This window comes from Strix uralensis, chromosome Z, assembly GCF_047716275.1.
Source record: "Strix uralensis isolate ZFMK-TIS-50842 chromosome Z, bStrUra1, whole genome shotgun sequence".
Lineage (NCBI taxonomy): Eukaryota > Metazoa > Chordata > Aves > Strigiformes > Strigidae > Strix > Strix uralensis.
The window spans coordinates 36,656,798-36,682,999 of NC_134012.1; the positions used below are offsets into that span (position 1 = coordinate 36,656,798).

General features: G+C 43.0%; 1 protein-coding gene across 1 annotated transcript in view; it reads left to right on the forward strand.

The window, feature by feature from the left end:
* The first annotated feature begins 4,953 nt into the window (after window positions 1-4,953).
* Window positions 4,954-26,202, forward strand: part of ADAMTSL1 (ADAMTS like 1) — a 215,875-nt gene continuing 194,626 nt past the window's right edge. Inside the window, exon 1 of the mRNA XM_074855478.1 lies at window positions 4,954-5,406. Within this exon, the coding sequence (XP_074711579.1) occupies window positions 5,350-5,406 (57 nt within the window). The 5' untranslated portion in view covers window positions 4,954-5,349. The remainder of the gene's footprint in view (window positions 5,407-26,202) is intronic.

Sequence of the window (26,202 nt, forward strand, 5' to 3'; positions counted from 1 at the left end):
TATCTATTGCTCTGCTAGGTGAGAATGAGGATATTCACACTCCTCTGAGCTATATTGTTCCTGCTATTGTACCTTTGAATTTTATCTCAAGTTGGAGGTCTAGGTAGAGGTTTCGTATGCATCAGCACTTTAAACTTCGAGGAAAGTGCTTTCGTAACCACAGGTCATGTGCATCTGGATGAGCTTCACCTAGGCAGTCCACAATACGGCAGTCCTTGTTATAACTTTCATTCTGGTTTCTTTTACATCTACTGAAGGCACACAGAGGCATACACACGTGTAAATGCAAATCCTGTCTAAAGCTCCTTATAAAGCACTGGTTCTCTCCTGCTTCTCACTTTCCATACTGGCACAAGCTTCCAGATTCCCAGAAATCAACCCAGGCTTATAAGAGAAAAAAAATCTAAGAATAACTGTTAACTGAAAAAGTAAAAAGAAGTAAAAAATTCTGGTTGCTACAGACCTGATGGCAAAAAAGAGGTCCAACCTCCAGGAAGAGACAGGTGGCTTCTGAGTGAAAACAGTAACATATTCTCCCCATGGAGATCAGCTCCACTGTTGAGTTCACTCTTTCCTGCTATAAAGCATATTGATGTTAATAGTTTTCTTCTGCCTGCACGTGTGTTTTTCAAATTAAGTATTGTTAAATCTGTAGAGCTTAAAATACTGCTTCAGACACCCTCCTTTGCTTCTACTTCAATTTCATATAGTCTGCCATAGGTATACAGTGCCGATAATCAGCTCTGCTTCTCACAAACAGATGAAAACTGATTTAATTAAAACACCTGGCAGAGGTAAAGGAGAACTGGAACTAATGACCAGTTCAGAAAGTGGAAGCGGTAATTTTCAGGACATGACACAGCATGTATTTGTGCATTCTCTCCCCTAAAATGGTGAAGGTCTTATGTTTGTAATATCAGGGTTTGGAGGTGACATATTTGCATATGTATACTCAGAAAGTGATACTTAATGCAGTCCTGGACTCACCAATCTCCAGTATCAATTTTGCAAATGATCTTAAAGGACTCAGGACTTCACCTGTAGCATTAAGATTTTGCTGAGAACAATCTCTGTCTTACTGGTGAAACAAAATGCTGAGCACAGTAGGCACCATCCACATTGGTTAACACAGCCCTTGAGGTTTCAGCTATTACTTCTGCTGCAGGTAGAAGTTTTTTATTGCTCTGAATTCTTGCATTCATTTGGGGTGCATGACAGAGAGAGTTTGGAGATGAACAGGGCCTGAGGCTTCACACCTTTCAGGCAACGTTATCTTGTTTAGGGCGTATTTTCCTTCCTACTATAGGCTTTATTTTGAGTATATATGCAACCCAAAAAGAAATACCCCCACCCTCAAACTAGTGTTCCATATCTAGAATGACCTTTCAGAAAGATAAATAAATGAACTCCATACAAAATGCATATATGCAGTATAACAAAACACTGGACCTGAACAGCAGGATATGGAGATGTTCAGCTCCAGAACACTTCCAGGCACTTCATGCCTTAAAGTAATTTTTCAGTAAATCTACACTTCTTTTTCAGTTAATTTTTTTTTCAGTTAGGAATAATTCAAATGAGCCTTTAGGTAGATGCAACACTGCTCTGTAGAAATTGGCAGATATTGGGCATGACTCCTCATTAAAGCTGTATGCAAGAATTTGAGTAGACCTTTCCTTTGGACTTGATTCATATGAGTTTCCATTCCTTGAATTTCACTTTGATTTCTAGGTTCAAATATGTGCAGAAAACTGAAAGCCAAACTGTTGGAAGTATGATATTCATGTGGTTTCATGAAAAAAATACAGGATTTGCATGAGTTTGTTGTGAAAACAAAATTCAAGCTGCATTTTAGAATCTGGTCTGAATTTTAAATATGCAACAAAATATCAGGTCTGATGAATTTCATACAACTTGCAATGCTATTATGAATGATATTACAATGCATCTTGCTGCTCTGCTACTGATTAACACTTATCTTGAATAAACAAAGCTCTTTATAGCTAAATCACCTTTTCAACATGTCTGAACATTGCAGGCCACATAATTTGGTAACATTACTACAAGATCTTCAGCACACTACAAGAAAGACATTGAGGTGCTGGCGTGTGTCCAAAGAAGGGCAACAAAGCTGGGGAAGGGTCTAGAGAACAAGTCCTGTGAGGAACAGTTGAAGGAACCGGGGTTGTTTAGTCTGGAAAAAAAGAGGCTCGGGGGAGACCTTATCACTCTCCACAGCCACCTGGAAGGAGGTTGTAGTGTGGTGGGTGTTGGCCTCTTCTCCCAAGTGAAAATGTTAGGATGCAAGGAAATGGCCTCAAGTTGCACCAGGGGAGGTTAAGGTGGGATATTAGTAACAATTTCTTCACCGAAAGGGTTGTCAAGCATTGGAACAGGCTGCCCAGGGAAATGGTTGAGTGATTTTCTCTGGAGGTATTTAAAAGATGTGTACATGTGGCACTTAGGGACATAGTTTAGTGGTGGACTTAGCAGTGTTAGGTTTACAGTTGGACTCGATGATTGTAAAGGTCTTTTCCAACCTAAATGATTCTATGATTCTATGATTCTATTCTATGATTAACTTCCTTCTCTTGCTATCATTCTCTACACAAAATTCCCATCAGCTGCAATGGGAGGTCCATAAGCATAACAATGGCAGGATACATAGAGTCCAGTTACAATCCAGTTATTCCATCTTAGATGATTTAGTTGCCTCCTGAGACTTCTATACTGATGTGAAGAATCTCCAAAACTTCCTTTTAAAAACCTCACTTTCTCCAAAGATGAACAAGAAATGTCCAAAATCAGGAATTCTGAAATGGGCTTTTGTAGCTTTAGGGCAACATCTCCAGTTTAAAGTTGGGCTAAGAGAAAGGAAAAAAAAAAAAGAAAAAGACAAGCATATGGTTACAAAAATATCTTTCTCAGTTGATTCATCCTCTGTAAGCCATGTAATCATAATTGTAGCAGTTTGGTTCTTACAAATAAAGCAGTCATCATCTCATCTATTCAATATTACAAACCTTGCCATTTACCATAAAAAATTTGCCTTAAGAATTTCACGTACAGGAATTCCAGGAGCTATCTGTAAGTACTTCTCCTATAATGTTAGCCTTCTTAGGGCAAAGGAACAGTATGGGAGAAAACAGACAGCAGTGGCCAGGAGGTGTATGGAAAAAATCCTTTTGCACAACTCTCAAGTATGTGTTGACACTGAAGGCGAAACAAAGGATTTGAGGGCTCTGTGTGGTGGTGGTGGTGGTATTATTTATAAAAGGTGCACTAAACTTTTAGTAGATTCATCTGTTTAGTTTCCTGAGTTTTCTAGGGCAATATGAGAAGTTGTAAATTCTGTCATGGTCTCAGCCTAGGATGGTTTCCTCACTTCTGAGTCAGAGGGTGGTGCAAAGTTGTCCATCCCTCCTCTCTTCTCCAGGAACTGTTCTCTGAAGCTGCTGTGTGTGGAGATTGGACACGTTAAGGACTCACTGGTGGTAGAGGAATCTTAGTACCTAATTTAGGCCTTTCTCGCCCCTGACACATTCAGTCCACCTAGTTGGTTTTCTATTGTAGCCTCTTCCCATTGAGCCTTTTCAGTCTTCCTGGCCCTGTTTCCTTGCCCCACCAAGTCCAGAAGTCCCCAGCCAATCTACTGCTGGCTAGTGCAAGCTGAAATCTGTTTCTCCCACGCTACCTAATTACTTTCTTGTTCCAGATTTCTTTCTTCAGCCTAATTTCCCAACCCCAGCTCTGTCTATTTCATCCCTTTTCTATTTTGGCCTTCAGATGTCTTCAGCATTTTTGTTTCTGTTACTGTTATGCCAAGCCAGACCCTCTTCTTTCCTCCTATCCGACTTCTCAACATCTGTAAGTCTTCTTTTTTCCTCTCAGTTCCTTCCCTCTTTCAAACTCTGTAGCACTCTCCATCTGCTTGTCCAGCTTTTTGTCCAGGCTGTTTTTAATTTCTACTGAAGTGTGGTTCTTTTAAATGGTCTGTGGCCTGCACTTGCTCCTTTTTCCTTTCAGTCCCCAGTCCTGGTGCCCTTGACAGAGTTTCCCTTTCCTCTGCTAGCTTCTGACTTCAGTTACTTTTCAGGCTCATTGCTAGCATACTGTTTTCCACCCCTAACACACATGTGCCTTATTTTTCTCCTTCATTGTCTGAGCTTACTGAGATACCACAGTCAAGAGCTTAGGGGAGACAGGGCTTTCTACATGCCCATCTGGACATAGAATGCCCTGCAACACCATAATGTTGCGACTGCAAGAGACGTCCAGCTCAGCCCCATGTGGGAGAATGCCTACTGCACTGAGAAAGAGTTCTTGGATTCAGTTTGCAATTTCTGCTTCAGAAAATAAAACTAACAGACAGACACACACACACAAAAAAGAAAGATCTAGGGACTTCAGGCAATGCAGCAGCATAGGCATGCAAACTGGACGAATCCTGAACAGAGAGAGCAGTAATTTGAAACTCCCATCTGTCAAATTAAGACTTAAAAGGCAGAGTTCACAGCTTTCCTGAGGTGTGTGGATCTTTGCCCTTCTGTGCAAAATTCTTCCTCCCATAAACTCACTTTCCTTCTAATGGAGAATAAGGTAGTTTTTAAATTTCCCCCCCAAAAGAAAAAAGTAGTGACAGAAAGACTGTCACTCAGTCCTGTTAGAAACATTCCTGATTTGCAATTTGGGAGCAGAGTCAGACTCCTTTATTGCTGAACAAATGGTGTAAAAGGGTTCCAGAGGGCATTTTTCTATAGAGAACACAAGGCTTTAGCAAAATGCACACTCTCCCTGTAGGATTTCAGCATTTTCCGATTGGTGCCTTTTATGGCATACATTATGTATTGACACAGATTAAGTTTCCCTCCTGTCTGGAACAATGCACGCTCAGGAGCACTGACCTAGCAATAAGCGTGAACAGCTCATGGCAAGTGGTGGAGCAGAGCTCCTGGAGGACGGCTAGCTGAAGGCAGAGCACTCCCTTCAGCTGTGCCATTCTGCCTCTCTCCTCCTCCTTCTCCTCCTCCTCTCCCTCTTTTCCTTCCCCTCTGTCTTCCACTGTTCCTTACACTTTCCCTAGACCCCTTCGCTTTGTTGTGCTGCCTGCCTGAGCAGCAGGAGGGGGATTGGCTGCTCGCCGGCTCAGGGAGCGCTTCCCCGCAGCTCACCCCAAGCCAGTCACCCAGCCACCCACCCACGGCTGGGTCAGGAAATGTAAGCAGGGCTGATGAAGGCGGAGAAGCGGGGCTGAAGGTTCGCACCAGCGCTGGATGCGACTGCAGGCAGCCGAGGGCTTCGCAGCTTGCGCGGTGTCGAGCCCCGCGTCCGGCAGGGACCCACCCCGCCATGAAGCGCTGCCGCTGGACAACTGCTGGCACCCTGCTGCTGGCTTCCCTCGTCCTGGTAAATGCCATTTCTTTCCTGGAAATGTGTGTCGCTTGTAGCTGGTCTTGTATCTGTGTGTATATATGCGGGTGGGTATGTTTTTAATTTCTAAAATCACAGTTAGAGCTTGGTTTGGACAAATCATGTAAGTCTTAGCCTCTGTAAAATACCGCAGGAGCCTTGATATTGTGGGTTGCTGCAGGTAGAACACAGAAGTTGATGTTGGCATCACTTTTATAAACTTGGAGAGCAGTGACCTGTGAATGGTGATTTAACTGCTTGGGATTTAGAGAAAAGCTGTTTCTCCCCTCTTTAATTGAAACTATATCACATTGCAATGTTCCTGGAATTTTCTTCCTTCCTAAAAAAGCAGAAAAGAAAAAATATTTTTCAGTTGTGCACATGCAGAGAAACCAGGTACAGCATGTACTGAACTTTTTACTGCAGCCAGCTCAAATGAGCTCTCATTACTGCTGTAACTCATTACATAGACAAGTTTATACCAACTTTTGGAAGATATGTGATATCTGGTATACTTCAGGACTGTAAAGCTGATTGTTACTATATGATGTTCTTGCATACTTCCCCAGATTATCCTGATAGGATGCTCTACAGCTGAGCGCTGTAGCCCTGCTGGTTGAGATTAAATTTGACTCATACTTAATTTTATAAATATGAACGATATATTTGCTATCAGAAAATCTACACTATGAATATTACTATGCACACAATTTTGATACTACAGTCTTGACATACATATATGTTGTCTTTTTCTGAAGATTTGACTGAATGTAATCATTCAAATAGCAAAGAATCTTAAAGAAATATATGAACTTTATAGCAGCATGCATCTTATTTATCTGTATAAAACAATCTATGGTAATCATTGTAAACTAATCTTAACACATTTTTTAGTAGCCACACTGAAACATAAACAGTGGGATAATGCTACTCAAAATGCTTATTAAAAAGTATGAAATTATTTTTTAAAAAAACTTTTTCTATATCTGATCACTAAATACTAATTAATCACTAGAAATAAGAATGCTATCTGGACTGATCTAAGTGTCTTATTTTGTTTAAAGGTTTATTTTCCATTTAAAATACTGAATTCACATGAAGTGGCATAAAGTCAGCATAGATTCTCTTTCATTTCTGAAAATGAAAACTTTGTAATCTGACGACTGTAATATATTATAAACCAATCCCGCAGTACTAATTTAGGGAAGATCAACAGGAGATACGACTCAACAAGACTGTGTAAGGACGCTAGGATCTGGCCCCATGTTAAGCTCATTCTCATAACATTTGTACTACACTCTCTGCTTGTGAATTAAGTTCTCAGTCCCTAATTCAGGAAAATAAATAGCGCATTCTGCTGCCAACTATTATGCATTATATTCCATACTATATTAGTTTGTATTTGTATGATTTACTCTGCCTCATGAGATTTCCCCCCCACCTCCCACCAGATTTCTTTGTGCCTTAAGAATAACGATGTGAAGCAAGCTTAACTTTCTTTTTTGAATCGGGCCATTCTTTTGCTCCTTCCATACTCAGGAAAATCTCTCACTTGCTTTCAGCAGGAGATTAGGTAAACATGCAAGAATTTGACTTATAGTTTGGACAGAGATAGGGATAAATTGTAGGATACCTTGGTATGTGTGTTACTACTGTATTGAAGCATGGTAGGGCATGGTAGGAGGCTCATGGATGTTTCTGAGAAAAAGAAAAAGGCATTATTAGATCAGGTATGTGACCTGGCTATTAGCCTCACAGATCCTAGCCTTTAGTCAAGTAGATGGAATGAGTTTGAAAACTATGACAATCAGCATTTGGGTTTATGTTTTTCACCTTGTATGTCTCTAAAACCCCTGTCTTGCCCACACTGAGCAACACGAGCAGCCTCTAGTCATGTAGCACTCCAGTAACATCAGCAGTTCACAGTGGTAAGTACTAAGGGTAGGTAACAAATGCTTACAGGATTACTCTTACAATAATTTATCACATGTTCTTATATTTGCAGTAAGACATTGTAGAGCGAAGTAGCACCTGAAGTCGTTATTCGGCATCCTTGCCTCAGTAAGGAGGTTGCACAGTCCAGACACATGCACAGCCCATGCACACATAATGCTAAGGAGATGGACAAGCCCAGAGCAGTATCAGCAATAACCTCTCATTCCCCTAGCCAGCAGGTACAGTCTGCTTCAGGGCAGACTACCTGGACTGGTGTAGCAGTGACTGTAGCTCACTACTCCATCAGGGCTCTTAACCTTCCTCAGAAGAAACTGTATTCATTTTCAGTTGAGTGGTGCTTGAGGAGGGTCTGTGGGAGTCAGTAGTTTATTTAACTGCCTTAGAACTTGCTCCATACTCAGACATCCAGTTCCCCTGTCATGAATGGGAGTTAGGTACTTTCATAGATACTTTTGAGAATCTGAGCTGTAACAGTAGACGCCTGTCCTGAAAAAGTAGTATCAGACAGAAGGTAACTTGAAAAGACATCTTCTCTCTTTCTAGCCTAAGACCAGGAGAATCTGGAGAATTTTGCTCATTGCTCTGTGAACTTTTGCATGCTAAGGAAATATTAGCACACCACCTTTAAGAGAAACAAAAGAAAGCAGGCATTCTGTTCCGAAGATTTCCCTTTCTACTGGTTTAAAAATAAAAGTCTTAACACAAGCAAACTGTGTTGTCTAACTCAAAGGAAATGTGGCCAAAACCATAACTAGCCATGTGTTCATCCAAACTTGAAGTCAAGTAACTTCATGTCAGAAGGGCATTTAATCACATTTGCATTTGTTGTTTGCATCTTTTCAGCAGCTTTTTTTTAGCTCTCTTTGTTGCTGTTGTGGTACTTACAGAAGTGACACTAGGAATTGGAATAAAGTACATGTGTTTTTCTGCAGGATTTCTTTTTTTTGCTGTGCTAATTTGTGCATGGAAGATAGTCAAATACAATAGTCCATTCCTTCCAGGCTCTTTGGCACTATATTCCCCCATTATCTAACTGGCTCTGTCTTGGATGACCACAAACACAATTAGCCAGTGGAATGAATATAATGTTTCTTGTTTACATCTGAATGTACAAAGCTTGACAGCTTTTCCTTTCATGTGTAGATAGGTCTACAAACTGTTGTATGTCTGTTCCTCTGTTTCTACAATTGTAGCTATGTAGAGAGGGATTTTTCCAGTATAGGGTCCAAAGTGAGCATGTATATTTTCATGCGTATCATGTGTACAGACTGGCATTTGATCACATCAGTTGCGTAAGGATTGCTGAAATACAGAGCTCAACTATACAAAGGTAAGGTGCAAAATTTCTCACCATTGTGGTTTGTGGCCAGTGCTGCTGTACTCCGAATGTCTCATGTATAAAAAAAAACAATTTGTTTTGTGAAGGTCTAGATGCTCCTGAGTATGTATACTCATCACTTTCTTTCTACACTACTCTAGAATTTTGTGTTTGGGCTTATATTATTGACGTCTTCCTTCAGATTTTGGAAGTGTGTGATCTATTTACTCTTTTTCTACTAAGTGCAAAGGCTTGCGTGAGCTGAACTAAGGTTGTGCAGTGGAATTTTTTTCTTTCGGACTTTAGTGAATGGAAGTCAGTACTTAATGTAGGCTATTGAGCTATTGGTCTGCTTCACCAGTGTCAGTAAAATTAAACACGTGTTGTTTTAATGGCTTTTGCTGGATTCATAGGTCTGGCAAAGAATAATAAAAGAAACTATGAAATTGAACACTGTGGAGATTCTGAAGATTGAACTATGGTCACCTGTAGTCATGGACAAAATCATATGCTCAGAAGATGCGTGAGTTAATGTAAAGCCTGAGTAGTCCACATGCCAGACAAATAATTCTTTAGGAGAAAGCTATCAATCTCTGGATGATTGAATTTTCACTGAAGCAAACAAAAACTGAATCCCTTATAACTGTGTTAGCCATCCAAATATAACCTCATGGTTTCTGTTTCAGTGTTGTCTTGTCAAAACTGCAGAGTACTGTTGTTTCTATTGCTTTTTGTAGCTATTTTCTTAAGCTTGTAAGAAAAGGTAGCTGTATGGGCAATCATTACATGGAAAAAAAATGGGAAATTGCAGTCTGTTGTCACAGAGGCATGTGCTCTCTGCTATGAGGAAGAAAAGCAGAATAATAAGATCATCCTTATAGCAATGCTCATATAGCTGAAGGTAGTGAAAAAACAGTGAAAACACATCAACCACCAGATGCTATGGTATCAGGATGGGGAACAGGGAAAGAAAAAAGAAATTACTTGTTCCAGCCCAAGACAAGGACAGTTATGGATTAAGTCTTCTCATGTGGTAGACAGCAACTAATCAACAGCTGGCATAAAACATTTAATTCCATCAGAATATCATACCCTGGTATAAACTACAACTTCTTCCTAACTCATATGCAGGAATGGCAAACTTTTGCTTTTGGCATCTCCATCTTTTCATATAAGCCTATGGACAGTAGGCTTGTCTTAACAGATGACTGATCAGCTTTGGATATTCAAGGCCTCATGACATCCCCTAGCCCTTAAATGTATGTTCAGGCAAAATGGAGGAAGTAAGCAAGAGATACACATTTCCTCGAGTGATGGAGAATCTTCTGTAGGTCCTTAACCCTGTGTAGTATTGAACACAGACCATTAATAGCCAATGCTTAGTGTAATCTGATAATTTAGATGTACTTCTGTCTCAGGGAATGTAAAACATTTCATCACAGGTCTGAGACATGCTATTTGCATGCTAAGACTCACTGTATGTGTTTAGACCTATTTTTTTAATTAGTAAAAATTTTCCTTATAAAAAAGGGACAAAGAGAGGGTTGTCTGTCGGGAATTACAGATACTAGAAAGATTTAAAGGTTGGTATCATGGTTTAAAAGATGTCATTCTCAAAGGTTTTATTTGTTTTTCAAGGTAATTGTATGAAGTATCTTACTTGTCTCTTGAAGGCTCTCCCACAATCATATAGGGTCTTTAAAGTTTTTGACCTTGTTTTTGCAAGTGGCAAATAGCATTCTCAGAATACTAACTCTTAATACAAATATAATGGTTCCTAAGCATAGTATTAGCTGAGATTTGAGGGCAAGCTTCTCAACTATATAAACTGATTTGCCTCTGTTAACTGCAATAGACCTATATTGAATCCTCCTGCTTAGACTTTGTACTAAAGACTTTTTATTTAATTGGTTTTATTTTGAGCTTTTACATGTGGTATGTAGATGCCATGCACAGGAGCAATTAAAATACCTCCAAAAAGCTTTGGTCATGAAATATTCTTGTGAAACCTCTGAGTGGCCAATTTATCTTATTTTCAACAGAACACCTTTGCTCGGTGCTGTGGGTTTGTTATGGCCTGAATCTGAGTGTGCACTTTGAAGACTACTGTAGGCCAAGACCTTCTCTCTGCTTCACTGACAGTGAGATGTTACCATATTAGAGATTACTAACTCCAGATGCATTTCCAACTTGTTTCTTTTTCTCTCCCTTTAAGTACCCTGATCAGAATTTCATTTCACATAAGAGCTTTTTTTTTCCTTTTTACTGCCAGAATCCAACTTTTCCAAATTTCTTATAAAAGTAGCTAAAGTTGTGGTGAAATTGGAAAGCAGTATAGACAGGTGACTGGGGGAGGGAAAGCGGTGTGCGTACTTGTGAGATTTCATCTGCTTCCAAGGCAAGGATATGTAGAAATTGTAACAGTTTTGCCACCTGTGTAATATTTGGACACTGTTTATAGGAAGAAGCAGTCCTTCTTCTAGCTGTCTAAAGAAAAAAAGTATCTTCACTGATTCTACAGTACATTAATTTTCACATTGTTTCCATTTTTGTCTTCACTGCCGTTATGGAATTTGGTAGAGTACCATGGAATAAAGTCCTGGAGGGAAGAGGGGCCCAAGAAATCTAGTTAATATTCAAGGATTACCTCCTCCAGGCTCAGGAGTGATGCATCCCAACAAACAGAAAGTCAGGCAAAAATGCTAGGAAGACTGCATGGATGAGCGAGGAGCTCCTGGACAAGCTCTAACACAAAAAGGAAGCCTACAGAGGGTGGAACCAAGGACAGATAGCCTGGGAGGAGTACAGAGAAACTGTCTGAGCAGTCAGGGATCAGGTTAGGAAGGACAAAGCCCTGATAGCCAGGGACATCAAGGGCAACAAGAAAAGCTTCTAGAGGTACATTGGTCATAAAAGAAAGACTAGGGAAAATGTGGGCCCTCGCTGTAAGGAAATGGGAGACCTGGTTACCCAGGGTGTGGAGCAGGCTGAGTTACTCAGTGACTTTTTTGCCTCAGTCTTCACCAGCAAGTTCTCCAGCCACACCACCCAAGATGCAGAAGGCAAAGGTAGTGACTGGAGAATGAAGAACCACCCACTGTAGGAGACGATCAGGTTCAGGACCATGTATGGAACCTGAAGGTGCACAAGTCCATGGGACCTGATGAGATGCATCTGCAGGTCCTGAGGGAACTAGTGGACGAAGTGGTTAAGCCACTATCCATCTTATTTGAGAAGTTGTGGCAGTCCAGTGAAGAACCCACTGCCTGGAAAAGGGGAAACATAACCCCCATTTTTAAAAAGGCCAGTAAAGAGGACTTGGAGAACTACAGGCCAGTCAGTCTCACCTCTGTGCACAGTAAGATCATGGAGTGGATCCTCCTGGAAACTATGCTGGGGCACATGGAAAATAAGGAGGTGATTGGTGACAGCCATCGTGGCTTCACCAAGGGCAAATCATACCTGACAAATTTGGTGGCCTTCTACAACAGGCCTTCTACAACCCTGTTCTACTGTTGCATAAGGGAAGAGCAACTGACATCACCTATCTGGACTTGTGCAAAGCATTTGACACTGTCCTGCATGACAGCCTTGTGTCTAGATTGGAGAGGCACAGATTTGATGGATGGACCACTCGGTGGATAAGGAATTGCCTGGATGGTTGCACTCAGAGAGTTGCAGTCAATGGCTCTATGTCCAAGTGGGGAGCAGTGACAAGTGATGTTCCTCAAGGGTTGGTGTTGGGACCAGTGCTGTTTAACAGCTTTGTTGGTGGTGTGGACAGTGGGATTGAGTGCACCCTCAGCAAGTTTGCTGACAACACCATGCTGTGTGGTGCGGTTGACGTGCTGGAGGGAAGGGATGTGCCATCCAGAGGGACTTTGACAGGCTTGAGAGGTGGGCCTGTGCAAACCTTATGAAGTTCAACATGGCCAAATGCAAGGTCCTGTACATGGGTCAGGGCAATCCCAAGCACAAATACAGGCTGGACAGCAAATGGATTGATAGCAGCCCTGAGGAGAAGGGCTTGGGGGTGTTGGTTGACAATAAGCTCAACAATACCTGGCAATGTGTGCTTGCAGCCCAGAAACCCAACTGTATCCTAGGCTGCATCAAGAGAAGTGTAACCAGCAGGTATGACGGGGTTATTCTCCCTCTCTACTGTGCTTTTGTGAGACCCCACCTGGAGTACTGCTGGAGGCACACAGCATAAGAAGGACATGGACCTGTTGGAGTGAGACCAGAGGAGGGCCACAAAGATGATCAGGGGACTGGAGCACCTCTCCTATGAAGACAGACTGAGAGAGTTGGGGTTGTTCAGTCTGGAGAAGAGAAGGCTCTGGGGAGACCTTATTGTGGCCTTCCAGTACCCAAAGGGGGTCAGCAAGAAAGCTGGAGAGAGACTTTTTACAAGGGCATGTAGTAATAGGATAAGGGATAATGGCTTTAAACTGAAAGAGGGTAGATTTAGATTAGATATAAGGAAGAAATTCTTCTCTGTGAGGGTGGTGAGGTACTGGAACAGGTTGCCCAAGAAAGTTGTGGATGTCCCCTCCCTGAAAGTGTTCAAGGCCAGGCTGGATGGGGCTTTGAGCAACCTGATCTAGTGGAAGGTGTCCCTGCCCATGGCAGGGAGTTGGAACTAGATGATCTTTAAGGTCCCTTTCAACACAACCATTCTACGATTCTATGATAATTTCTTCCAAAGCTTCAACTCTTTAGAGGTTTCCCTGGGATTTCTGTCTTTCAGGAATTTATAGAGCAAGTTTAGCAGAGAGGGTGTCAGGGCGGAGGGAAGGGGGTGTGTGATAACGTAAGACATCCTGAAATAAATTCCAAGAGTGCTCAAGAAATGAGACAGGAAATTATATGCAACTTATAATAAATTCAAACTGTCCCATAAAATAAATATAACTCATTTTGTTTCCATATGAATGTACTGTAAGGGTGTCGAATTTCCCCTTCTAGCTTTGTTGGATATAATCTCAGTCTCTGAAGTTTGCTAGTATATTGTTCAGATCCTGTGCTATATCAACAGACCCAGAAATGAAAGGGAATAAAGGAAGCAATAATGTTTCCTACTGTTCTAATGCTGGCATCAGATAGGTGGATTATTTATTTATTTATTTATTTACTTACTGGCTCATTTAAATCCCTGTATTTCTTTCAGTCTGGACTGTTAAAAGCATCTGTTGAGGGCAAATATAACTGTCCTTAACAAGCCCAGGGCTTGCTTTTGGGTTTTTTGTCATTTTAGTATGTGGATGGATTATGACTGTAAATGTGTTCTAGATGTGACATTTTCATAGTTCCTGTAACTTTTAAAAAAGAGAGTGGGGGATTTTCAAGTTACTGTGGTATGACCAATATGTTCCTTAAAGGTCTAGCCAGGGCCATGTTTTAAAGGTGAAAGATCTAAATTAGCTGAAGGGGAGAGGGAAGTAATTAAATAGAAATCTCTGAAACTAAAAATTTGATCTGCCACAGCTTTAATTGTAAGACTCTGCTTTGCTAATCCAAACTTCAGCAGTCGCATCATTCTCTGATGGGCTCAGCCACCCGTCAATGCTTGTGAGCACCAAGGGAGTGCGTTGTCACATGTTACCAGAGTTGAAGACTGTCACAGGGAGGAATGCATACTGTGTAGTGTACTGGCTCTAAAGTGTGTATGTGTCTTTTATTTGGTGAGAGCAATGGAAACATAAATGTTTTCATCACATGTGATATTAGAGGGCAGCATGAGAATAGCAGCAGTTTATGTCCTGGCAGTGTTTAGGTCCTTTCATCTTTGTAATTCAATGTAAAACTGTGGAAAAAAAAAATCTGGTACTCTTAGAAAACTCCTCCACCTTGGTACTGCAAACTGTCAACAACTGAGTGCATTTTCCTTTAAAGAAACATATTCATTAATTTTAGATCAATTACTTGGTGATTAAGGGAGGAATAAATATGTTAGATAAACTCTGAGGACTACAGTTAATTCCTAAGAGTCCCATAAGCATTTTTTTTCCTGTCTTCCCTTTATTTTTTATGACAAGGGATCTTGAGCTTTCTCCATGATTTCTTTCTTTACTTCTCCCTCTTCCCTTCCTCTGCCCTTCTTCCTTTCTTCCTTACTTCCTCCCTCCCATTCTCTCTTCCTCTCTTCCCCCTTATTTTTTTACATAAATATTTCCCTTTCAGTTTTCCATCTCCACCAAGGCTTAATGTTTCAACTCTTTATATGGTCCCTTGTTGTTAAAATAAACGCATACACAGCTCCGTGAGGTAACTGAGGGAGATGGCAGACCATGAGAAGAATAGGAGGCTTCATTTAATTTGAATAAACCTCATAATTGTGGATGTTTATGTGAAATGACATAAATCTTTGGAGGGCTCTCCTCTCTTCTCTGAAATGTCTCCTGACCAGAGAGTGTCATCTTCCTGTTGCAACCTATGGCACCTTGTCTTAATGCTCTGACCTGCTCCAGAGAGGCAGAGCCATCCTAGGACTGAAGAGCCTCTAAAATCTGTGCTGATGTGGCAAGGTCATCTCCAGTCTGCATGGGGTTTGGTGAATAGGACTCACTGTTGGACATCGTGACCTGTAAGGAAAGTTAGGCTGGGTGAATAGCTGAAACTTAAAGTCAGTTTACTAAAGCAAGGGAAAATGGCTAATATACACTTCTTCAGTGTACTACCCTGCCTCTTTGGGGGAGACCTGTTGTGGAGGTTTGAACTCAGCCGGCAGCCAGACTCCATGTGGCTGGCCGTTCACCTCCCCCTCCCCCCTCTGGTAAGATAGGGGAGGGACAAAAGAAGAGAATTCGTGGGTTGAATAAAAAGAAAGAATTTATTAAATATAACAAGAGAACAACAGTAACAATAGTGAGTTCAAAAAGAAAACGGGTAAAATGCAGCAGTGGCTTACTGAGCATGGCGACTGCCCCGCCCCCAGCAACAATACCACCCGATGAGCAGTGTGCAAACCCCCAGCGAAAAGCTGAGAGAGAGAGCGAGAGCCTGCCCACCTGGGCATGACATCATATGGTATGAAATACTCCAATGAAAATTAACTCCATCCTGGGACAGTCTCCAGCCCTTATTCCATACCATTGACGTTATGCTCAGGTTTCCAAATACATCTTAAGGGATCACTACCCCTTTTTTTTTCCCAGGTCTCACAGATATCATTCCCTTAGTCTATGGGGCATCCTTACACAATGTTTGCTGAGTTCATTTAGTCCATAACTTCGGGTTCCATCTGTTATGATAGTCTATAAGGCTGAGGAATGAGGCAGAGTTGGCTCAGTCAGTGGAGCAGGAGGCTTTGGATGTGGCACGGGAATGTTGCAAGGCACCAATTGCAATAACAGAGTTCTTTGGCAGTCCAGTTCATTGGCTATTCTCACCTAAAATCAAATCTCCCTGAGACACACATCGGACCTCTCCATCCTTCTGCATCACCCACTAAGTGCACCCAGGTCCTTGGGCAAAAGTAATCCGATGCATGGGTTTACCTTTACCCAATGCAGGAGTAACCCAGACAGCCTTCCCCAACATATCCCTAATGCGCACTATGGGGGCTTTATCCCTATTCACGGTATTTGGGGGGTTGATTGACCAGGGCCAGCTTGCTTGGCAGATCCTATGGTATTGGCTAACCAGTTGGCTTTTGCTAAATGCACGTCCCAGTGTTTAAAAGTTCCACCACCCATTGCTCTCAGTGTAGTTTTTAGCAATCCATTGTATTGCTCAATTTTCCCAGAGGCTGGTGCATGGTAGGGAATGTGATATATCCACTCAATACCATGCTCTTTGGCCCAGGTGTCTATGAGGTTGTTTCGGAAAAGTGTCCCATTATCTGACTCAATTCTTTCTGGCGTGCCATGCCGCCATAAGACTTTCTTCTCAAGGCCTAAAATGGTGTTCCGGGCAGTGGCACGGGACATGGCATGAGTTTCCAACCAACCAGTGGCTGCTTCTACCATTGTAAGCACATAGTGTTTGCCTTGCTGAGTTTGTGGGAGCGTGATATAATCAATCTGCCAGGCCTCGTAAGCACATAGTGTTTGCCTTGCTGAGTTTGTGGGAGCGTGATATAATCAATCTGCCAGGCCTCCCCATATTTATACTTTGACCATCATCCTCCATACCAAATGGGCTTTAACCGTTTGGCTTGCTTGATTGTAGCACATGTCTCACATTCATGGATTACCTGTGCAATAACATCCATGGTTAAGTCCACCCCTCGGTCACGAGCCCATCTATATGTTGTATCTCTTCCCTGATGGCCTGAGGGGTCATGGGCCCAGCAAGCCATAAGTTGTTCACCCTTACATTGCTAGTCCAGATCTACTTGAGACACCTTAATCTTGGCAGCCTGATCCGCCTGTTGGTTGTTCTGATGTTCTTCAGTGGCCCGGCTCTCGGGTACCTGAGCGTCTACATGGCGTACTTTCACAACCAGATTCTCTACTCGAGCAGCAATATTTTGCCATAATTCAGCAGCCCAGACGGGTTTGCCTCTGCGCTGCCAGTTGCTCCGTTTCCACTGCTGTAACCACCCCACAGCATGTTTGCCACCATCCATGAGTCAGTACAGAGGTAGACCACCGGCCACTTTTCTTGCTCAGCGATATCCAAGGCCAGCTGGACAGCTTTCACCTCTGCAAACAGACTCGATTCACCTTCTCCTTTAGCAGCTTCAGTAACCCATCATGTGGGGCTCCACACAGCTGCTTTCCACCTTCGATGTTTTCCCACAATGCGACAGGACCCGTCGGTAAACAGGGCATATTGCTTCTCATTATCCAGTAGTTTATTATATGGTGGGGCCTCTTCAGCACGTGCTACCTCTTCCTCTGGCACCATTCCAGAATCTTTGCCTTCTGGCCAATTTGTGATCACTTCCAATATTCCCAGATGGCTGGGGGTCCCTATTTGAGACCGTTGTGTGATTAATGCCACCCATTTACTCCACGTGGCATCAGTTGGATGGTGTGTAGAGGGGACACTCCCTTTGAACATCCAGCCCAACACTGGCAATCAGGGAGCCAGGAGGAGGTGTGCTTCAGTCCCGATCACCTCTGAAGCAGCTTGAACCCCTTCATATGCTGCCAGTATCTCCTTTTCGGTTGGAGTATAGTGGTCTTCTGATCCTCTGTATCCCCGACTCCAAAACCCCAGGGGTTGACCCCGAGTCTCCCCTGGTGCTCTCTGCCAGAGACTTCAGGTAGGGCCATTCTTCCCGGCTGCAGTGTAGAGCACATTTTTAACATCTTGCCCTGTCCGAACTGACCCGAGGGCTACTGCATGAACTCTTTCCTGCTTAATTTGCTCAAAAGCCTGTCGCTGCTCCAGGCCCCATACAAAATCATTCTTTTTCCAAGTCACTTGATAGAGAGGGCTTTCAATCTGACTGTAATTTGGAATGTGCAGTCTCCAGAAACCCACAACACCCAAGAAAACTTGCGTTTCCTTTCTGTTAGTTGGTAGGAACATAGCTGTTGTTTTATTAATTGCCTCCATTGGAATCTGCCAATGTCCATCTTGCCATTTTACTCCTAAAAACTGGATGTCTTGTGCAGGTCCCTTGACTTTACTACGTTTTATAGCAAAACTGGCTCTCAGGATTTGGATTATTTTCTCCCCTTTCTCAAAAACTTCTTCAGCTGTATTACCCCATATAATAATGTCATCAATGTACTGTAAATGTTCTGGGGCTTCACCTTGTTCCAGTGCAGTGCGGATCAGTCCATGGCAAATGGTGGGGCTGTGTTTCCACCCCTGGGGCAGCCGATTCCAGGTGTATTGGACACCCCTCCAGGTAAAAGCAAACTGTGGCCCGCATTCTGCTGCCAGAGGGATGGAGAAAAAGCATTGGCAATATCAATCGTGGCATACCACTTGGCCACCTTCGACTCTAGTTCATATTACAGTTCCAACATGTCTGGCACGGCAGCACTCAGCGGTGGCGTGACTTCATTCAGGCCACAATAGTCCACTCTCAATCTTCACTCTCCATTAGACTTTCGCACTGACTATATGGGGCTGTTAAAAGGGGAGCACGTCTTGCTGATGACTCCTTGGCTCTCTAGCTGATGAATCAGTTTATGGATAGGGATTACAGAGTCTCAGTTGGTGTGGTATTGCTGTTGGTGCACGTTTGTAGTGGCAGTTGGCACCCATTGTTCTTCAGCCCTCAGCAATCCCACAACAGAAGGATCCTCTGATAGACCAGGCAACACAGACAGCTGTTTAATTTCTTCTGTTTCCAAGGCAGCTATACCAAAAGCCCACCGATACCCTTTTGGGTCCTTAAAATACCCTCTTCTGAGATAATCTATACCAAGAATACATGTAGTGTCTGGGCCAGTCACAATGGGGTGTTTTTCCCACTCTTTTCCACTTAGGCTCACCTTGGCCTCCAATACAGTCAGCTGTTGAGACCCCCCTGTCACTCCTGAAATACAAACGGGTTCTGCTCCTTTAAAATTTGATGGCATTAGGGTGCATTGTGCACCAGTGTCCACTAGAGCCTTATACTGCTGGGGGTCAGATGTGCCAGGCCATCGAATCCACACAGTCCAGTAAACTCGGTTGTCCCTGTCCTCCGCCTGGCTGGAGGCAGGGCCCCTCTAATGTTGATCATAATACTCTCTAACGACAAATGGGTTAGTGTGATGTGCACGGGTTTCAGCCTCACCTTGATCACTCACTTCTTGTGAATACAAGTCAGGAGTTCTTCTCATAGGATCGTGAGCAAAGTCAACCTTTCTGCTCCGTTTGGGCACTTGATTACTGGAAACTGGAGCAGCATTTCTTCTGAAAGGACGACATTCTGTATTGTTCTTCCTTCCAGCTCACATACTTGCCTTTCTAGGAGGTAGGTAGGTTTTCCATCCCATTTCTACATGTCTTCTCCATAGTCACGCAGGTAATGCCACAGCTTCCCCCGTGGTGTATACCTGTTCTCTCGAGTTTAGAAACGATTGCTCCTGATAGCTGAGATTCTGGTCCATGAAGGTGGGGAGTAGCACATGTTCTCCTTAAGTTGCTGGACATCTTGAGATAATTTGTTCACAGCCGCGATGACAGGGGAAGAGACACTTTCTTCATATTGTCGTAGTCGGCGAGCCAGTTCATTCACTGTTGGTCCCTCTTCGTCTGCCCAGTCCATTAGTGCTAATGCACTGGCATATGATGAGGGTGTGCTCCGTACAAAAGCCCTCCACATGGGCCGGGTGCATCGGACTTAATCTGGATCTGTGGGTAGCTGTGTATTATCTGGGTCATAGTAAACTACCTCCCGCACAGCTAACTCCCTCAAGTAGTGAATGCCTCTTTCCATAGTGGTCCACTTACTTGGTCGACATGTCAAGTCATCCGGGAAGGGATACCTCTCCCTCACACTTGACAGAAGTCGCTTCCAGAGACTAAGATTGTGTGTCTCCTTTCCGATGGCTTTGTCAATGCCCCCTTCCTTAGACAGGGATCCCAGCTGCCTCGCCTCCCTGCCCTCTAGTTCCATGCTACTGGCCCCGCTACCCCAGCATCACAGCAGCCAGGTAATGAGTTGCTCATCTGGATGGTGGCTGTAATCTTTTCTTATGTCTCTCAACTCACTCAAGGACAAGGATTGAGTGACTATCACTGGCTCTGCCTCTTCCTGTTCTTGTGATGGGCCTGGTTCATCATCACCCTGTACACCACGAGGGGATTTTTTTGTGTATTTCTTCTTCTGTATGGGAGCAACTGACACTGTCGTGAGTTGGTTCTCTGGTTCAGCTGCAGCGCCCATCCTGGGGCTTGTAGTGGCTGCAGTCTCTGTTACTTGGTTACTCTTAAATAGTAGCTTAACCATAAACAAAATCTGAACCACATGCAGGAAAACACTAACTCCGAACATCACGGCAAACATGTTTTTGTCAACATTCCAAAGATATTTGAACTCCCCAAATTTCTCGAACACAGCTGTAAATAGCCCCAGGACTGATGACTGCACGCTATCATAGATGAGCATTACATAGTACAACAGAAACAAAACCTTAACCTACCTCTCACAGAAGGTGAGCAACAGCATGGGAAACACGTATTGCAAATGAGGTGATAAGATCTTAAGGAGCCAAACAATCCACATTTTACCCATTTTGTTGTTATCACAAACAAAAAAGAAAAGCCCCCGTGCCCCGCATTGGGCGCCAAAAACTGTGGAGATTTGAACTCAGCCAGCAGCCAGACGCCACGTGGCTGGCCGTTCACCTCCCCCTCCCCCCTCTGGGGGGGGAGGAACAAAAGAAGAGAATTCGTGAGTTGAATAAAAAGAAATAATTTACTAAATATAACAAGAGAACAACAGTAACAATAGTGAGTTTAAAAATAAAATGGGTAAAATGCAGCAGTGGCTTACCAAGCACGACGACCGCCCCCCCACAGCAACAATTCCACCCGACAGCAGACGGCATGCACGAGAGAGCAAGCCGGAGAGAGTGACCGCCCACCTGGGCATGACATCACATGGTATGAAATACTCCAATGAAAATTAACTCCATCCTGGTTGAAACCAGGACACCTGTGGTCACCTGTGGTCACCTGTGTTCACCTGTGGAGCTGAAAGTGTCAGCTGTATGTCGGCCATTTTTTCTTGAAGCTGACTAACACAGCCCAGCCAACACACAGCTTTCACTTCTCACCACTTAGAAAATGCTTGGCATGCAATAGGCCTTGTCACAGATAACAATTTTACTTTTCTCTCTTTTCATTTCTGTGCACCTCTGTGGGCTCTTTCCCTGCCTGCAGTTTTTGCTACATGGAAGGCAAACCCAAAGTCCTCAAATGCCAGATGCACTTTTGAACCCATGCTGTTGGGTGGGTTCCGAATTCTGGAAAGTGATTTCGCCCATCCTGCAACTGACCCAGTCCTAGCCTTGAAAAGCCTTCTGAATCAATTAGGCGACAAGTCTGAGGCTGAGCCAGGTTGGACCTGCTCTGTATTGGATCACCCATGCCTGGTGTTTACACCAGCACGGCAGGATTTAAATACAACAGTGTGTTGTAACTTGGGTCTGTGAGAGCAAGAAAGCAAGCTCGTGTTCACATCACTCTCCTGGTCTATATTTTCATATGGGAAAGTAGAGCGCGAGATAGGACTGATCTGAGTTTTATAAGGCACTGTTACAAAACGTTACAGGAAGTGCAGCATGCAGCATGTTGAAATGATACGGTGTCAGCTCCATCCTCTGCAGCAACCACCCCCCCCCACACCCCCAGCTGGCTGCTGCCCTTTTAGAAGAAATGAGCTCACATTTGGCGCATTTCTCCTGGGATACAACTTCCAGTCCAGGTTTTGGGATGGCTGCTTAGCTCCTGAAGTCCTAAGATGGCTGTTTATTGTTTCTTCCCTGTTTTGTTGCAGACAAAGCTGTGTACTCCCTATTATAAAGAGACTGCATATATACAGCCATATGACTTGCTTCAGGGCAGGAATCCCATGGGACTATGGGGACCGCACTGGAAATATTTTTGCCCTTCAGAAAGCACTTGATGTGTGTCACTAATGACTGTCAGAGGGTGCAAAGGTGTACAACACTGAGACTACAGACGTTCTTTTTCAGGACAACAGAGCTCAGTGCGACACTTTGTCCTTATTAATTGTGCAATAACTGTATCAGGTCATATATGGCTAGGAAGGGAGGAGGGGTTATTTCCCCGTCGATGAACCTTTGCTTTCCTGTGCAAAAAGAAAAGATGCCATAATTTCCCATTTTCTGTTCCCTTAGCATGACTGTGCTGTTAAAAGAAGACAAAAAGGAACACAGTGCTGAAAAGAACTAACACAACAAATTTTTACTTATGTACCTGGGAACTGAGCTAGCTGTATGTATATCAGGTGTCTTCCTTCAGCGTACAGAAAAATTGTCCACCTATTGCTCTTCCCCTTGTCTGTGTTTACAGGAGCAGAATAAGCATTGAAAAACAGCAGGAGGTTCTCAGTGAGATTTCCTCTTCTCTCCTTCTCATCAAGGTGTCTTCCCCTGTTTCTTCTAAGTGATGGATGACTTCCATCCTGAAGAAAGTAAATTAAAAACTACCCAGAAGGAGACTTAGACTTTTTTTGTTTATTCCTTTTTAAGAGGCTGAAATGAAAAACTAAATCCTGGGCCCTTTATCTGCATTAGCAAGGTCTGAGCATGAAGTAATTACCCAAAGTACAGTATATACCCTCACACGTGTGTGCTTCTGTGCCAGTGCCTTCCTTGGGGCGTGGAGTCACTCAGATCAAGGGTTTCATGTGCCAGGGGTTTTCCATAGGAAATACGCTCTTGATCCCCTCGCAGGCCTTTTGCCTGGTCTTGCAAGTGGAAAGGAGTCAAAAATTCCTCAGTTAATTTCCAAGACTGTGGAAGCCTGGGGCAAGTGGGCTGGTACTGTTCAGCTCACAGCCCCACACCCAGTAGGAGGGAGCTGCTGCCCTCCAGGAAGGAGGGGAGCCAGTGTACAAGATATAGCCACTTCCACCTCAAGATGTTTGATGCTCATTGCAGCTACTTTTCTTTCCAGGTTGTTTGCCAGAGACAACAGTGTTTTAGCACTGGCTTGAACAGTTCCATAGGCATCCTCTTGATTTGGCCATATGGAACAGCATGCAGTTAATCATGGGAGCAATTGTGCCTATGGTCACTCAGCATCTCAGGTGCAGCAAACAGCTCTGGCAGCTTGGGCACAAGGGCATTTTCTTTCTTCATCTTGTAACTTCTGTGAGAGCAGAATTCCCATTACTTTGGTAAGAATGCCAGGTAGGCAGGTTTTCCTGGCTTTTGTGGTCCTTCATGGCTGGGTGGCAGGTCTGGTGGCTGAAGTTTCCTCTTCATCTTTACATGGAATACGGTCAGGATAATGGGAACACAAGCTATCTAACACACCAGCTAAACGGTGTTCGTCCATCCTGACCCCCTGGGAAAAGAAAATAGGTGGTGTTAACTCCCATTAAGTCCTTGGATATATTACTGAGGCTGCCTCGGGGACCTCTGCAGATACCTGCTTGGAGCTGGAGCTGGAAGACAGCTATTCAACTGTTGTCATGGGGAATCCTAGTGCTTCCAAGGAATTATGCTCCTCACAAGGATAAGGCTAACTTTAATAAGCCCTTTCTTCAGTATGGTACAGTTATTCTGGAAGAGTGGATGTGCTTTGGTCATCAGTACTGTTTAAAATTATGTGCAACTCTTTGCCTAGATACATTAAACATAGTTTTGGGGCATTGCAGACTGGACATGTCAGAATATTTTACTTATTATGTTTCCAAGGTAATTGCTCTGAAAAGTTTCAACAGCTAGTCAGGAATGTCTTGCATGTTAACATTTTGTTTGACAGTAATTACCAATATTAATTCAACTGGCTGTGATTTTGTTCTGCCTTGCCTTCCTTCAAAAGCCAGAGAATTCCAAGCAGTTTCCCATCTGAGCTGTAATCCAGCTGTTACCTTGGATGGAATGCAACAGATACGCAACATTGTGCAAATGAAAACTTATAAACCATGTATTTACATTGGTTGAAGTTTTGAAATACATGTTTCTTAAAAAGAAATGCGATCACTGGCCTTGTCTGCTGCTGTTACACACCTAGGTAAGTGCTGAGAGCAGTTTCTTCCTGGTTCACTACAGACAGCATTTCAGTACTGTGTCAAGTATGTATTTGACCTCAGTGACAAACATCAGAGGGTGATCAAGGATTGCTCAAAGAGGGAGAATGTATGGCTTGGCAAGAATTCATATAGGGATGGACTTGGACATATCTGAAAAGGAAGGGCAGAAAGACCATATAATAGGGAAAAATACTGGTTTTCTGTCCCTAATATAATTTTCATTGTAGCAAAGACAAGTTTAGGCAGTGGCTGCAGAGGTGCCTTGCATATTGTCACTGACAGTTCATCATACCCCTAAACAGTGGGAATATGATAAGAACCAGATGATTTAAATTTTTTACCCAAACCCAGCAGTGCATATCGTCTGGGAAATAATTGTGACTTAAAGTCTGTATCAGTGCCTTAGTCAAACAAGAGGTTAACTACATTTTTCACTGTCTTTTTTGCTTTTTAATCTAGGGTACACACTGGGTGCTTGAAAAATACTTTAGCAGCAGTTTACTAAATGAGGAAGAAGACTGGAACCCTCAGAAACTGAGAAACAATTAAACGACTTGATCTGCATTTATACGCACTTTTTTCTGTGTGACGCTGACAAATAGTTGGATTCTGCAGGGATAGCACACTTCCAAACAAAATTTTAAATTCAATTCCAGTATGCAACTAGGATTTATTTTCTTAAGGCTGAACTCCTTTTATAGGTCTCAGGATACGAACAGAGGTCTTTCTACTTTTCATGTTTCTCTGTCTGTGTACGCACGCATATACACACATGCTCTTAGAAGAAACATGGTTCTCTCATGCTGCAGCTCCTGGATGGCCAGGCAACTGTTGTGATTTAAGGATGTATGACACTTGTGATTTTTACATACTATTCTAGATAGTTTAAGTGATTTCTGTATACTGTGTGTTAGTGGAGAGGGTAGGAAAGACCTGTTATTCATCTCATAGTCTGAATAGAACATGAATACCTGACAATTCTTTAATAAACTCAGAAATTACTGTGAAACGCTGAAGCTGGGTACCTAGCTCATCCAGTCTTACATGATTATGTCACATTATTTTTGTTTATATTATAAGAAGTCCATTGTTCAGCTCATAGTTTAAAACCTATTATTTTCTTTTGTAAGCAACTTCACTGGAGGGCCCTATCCACTGGGAGTGATTTTGCAAGGCAATCCTTCTCATTACAGAACTCTTTGGGAGTCCTCATGCCCGTTTCCTCCAGAGCTGCTGTGTTGGGTGGTAGCTAAAGGATCACCCTCAGGTTGACTGTGTATTAGGATAATGAGGGATAAAGAAAGAGCTGATTTTTTTTAGTGCTAGCAGACTTACTTGGTTTATGTAGGTTATTGATAAGCAAATTGCTTGCAGGTGACATTTCTGCCTCTGATGTTGTAGATGTCAGGACATCATGATTTTTGTACGGACAAAGTAGTGGGTGTTTCCTGGCCAGCTTAGGCTGATATCCACCTAGAATGGGCAGAAGGGGGAAGGAAGCTCTTCGGATACCAGCAGCAGGGTAAAATAAGCCTTGATGACTGACTGCATTTTGTTTTGGTGGCATACACTCATTTCAAGAAGCACCAACCTGGGTTACTTCTGTCAGAGGTAAAAGACTTTTTCTAAGAAGGAAGTATTTCTTAACGGAAGCTTTTAAGAGGTGGTATCTTTATTCCTTGTAGCTTTAAAGGCATGTACCCCCCCTCTGCTTTTTTTCTCCTGTTTTGTTTTGGTTTGTTTTTTCTGTTTTCTCTTTATGGCAGGAACTTTAGGGCTTTAAAGGAGTACTGTAGGAGTTCTCGTGTTGCAGAACACTGCAATGTTCTTGACTGTTACCATTTTAATGTAAGTTCTTCAGTTTAGTTCACTTTGTTGAAAGTGGATAGAAATT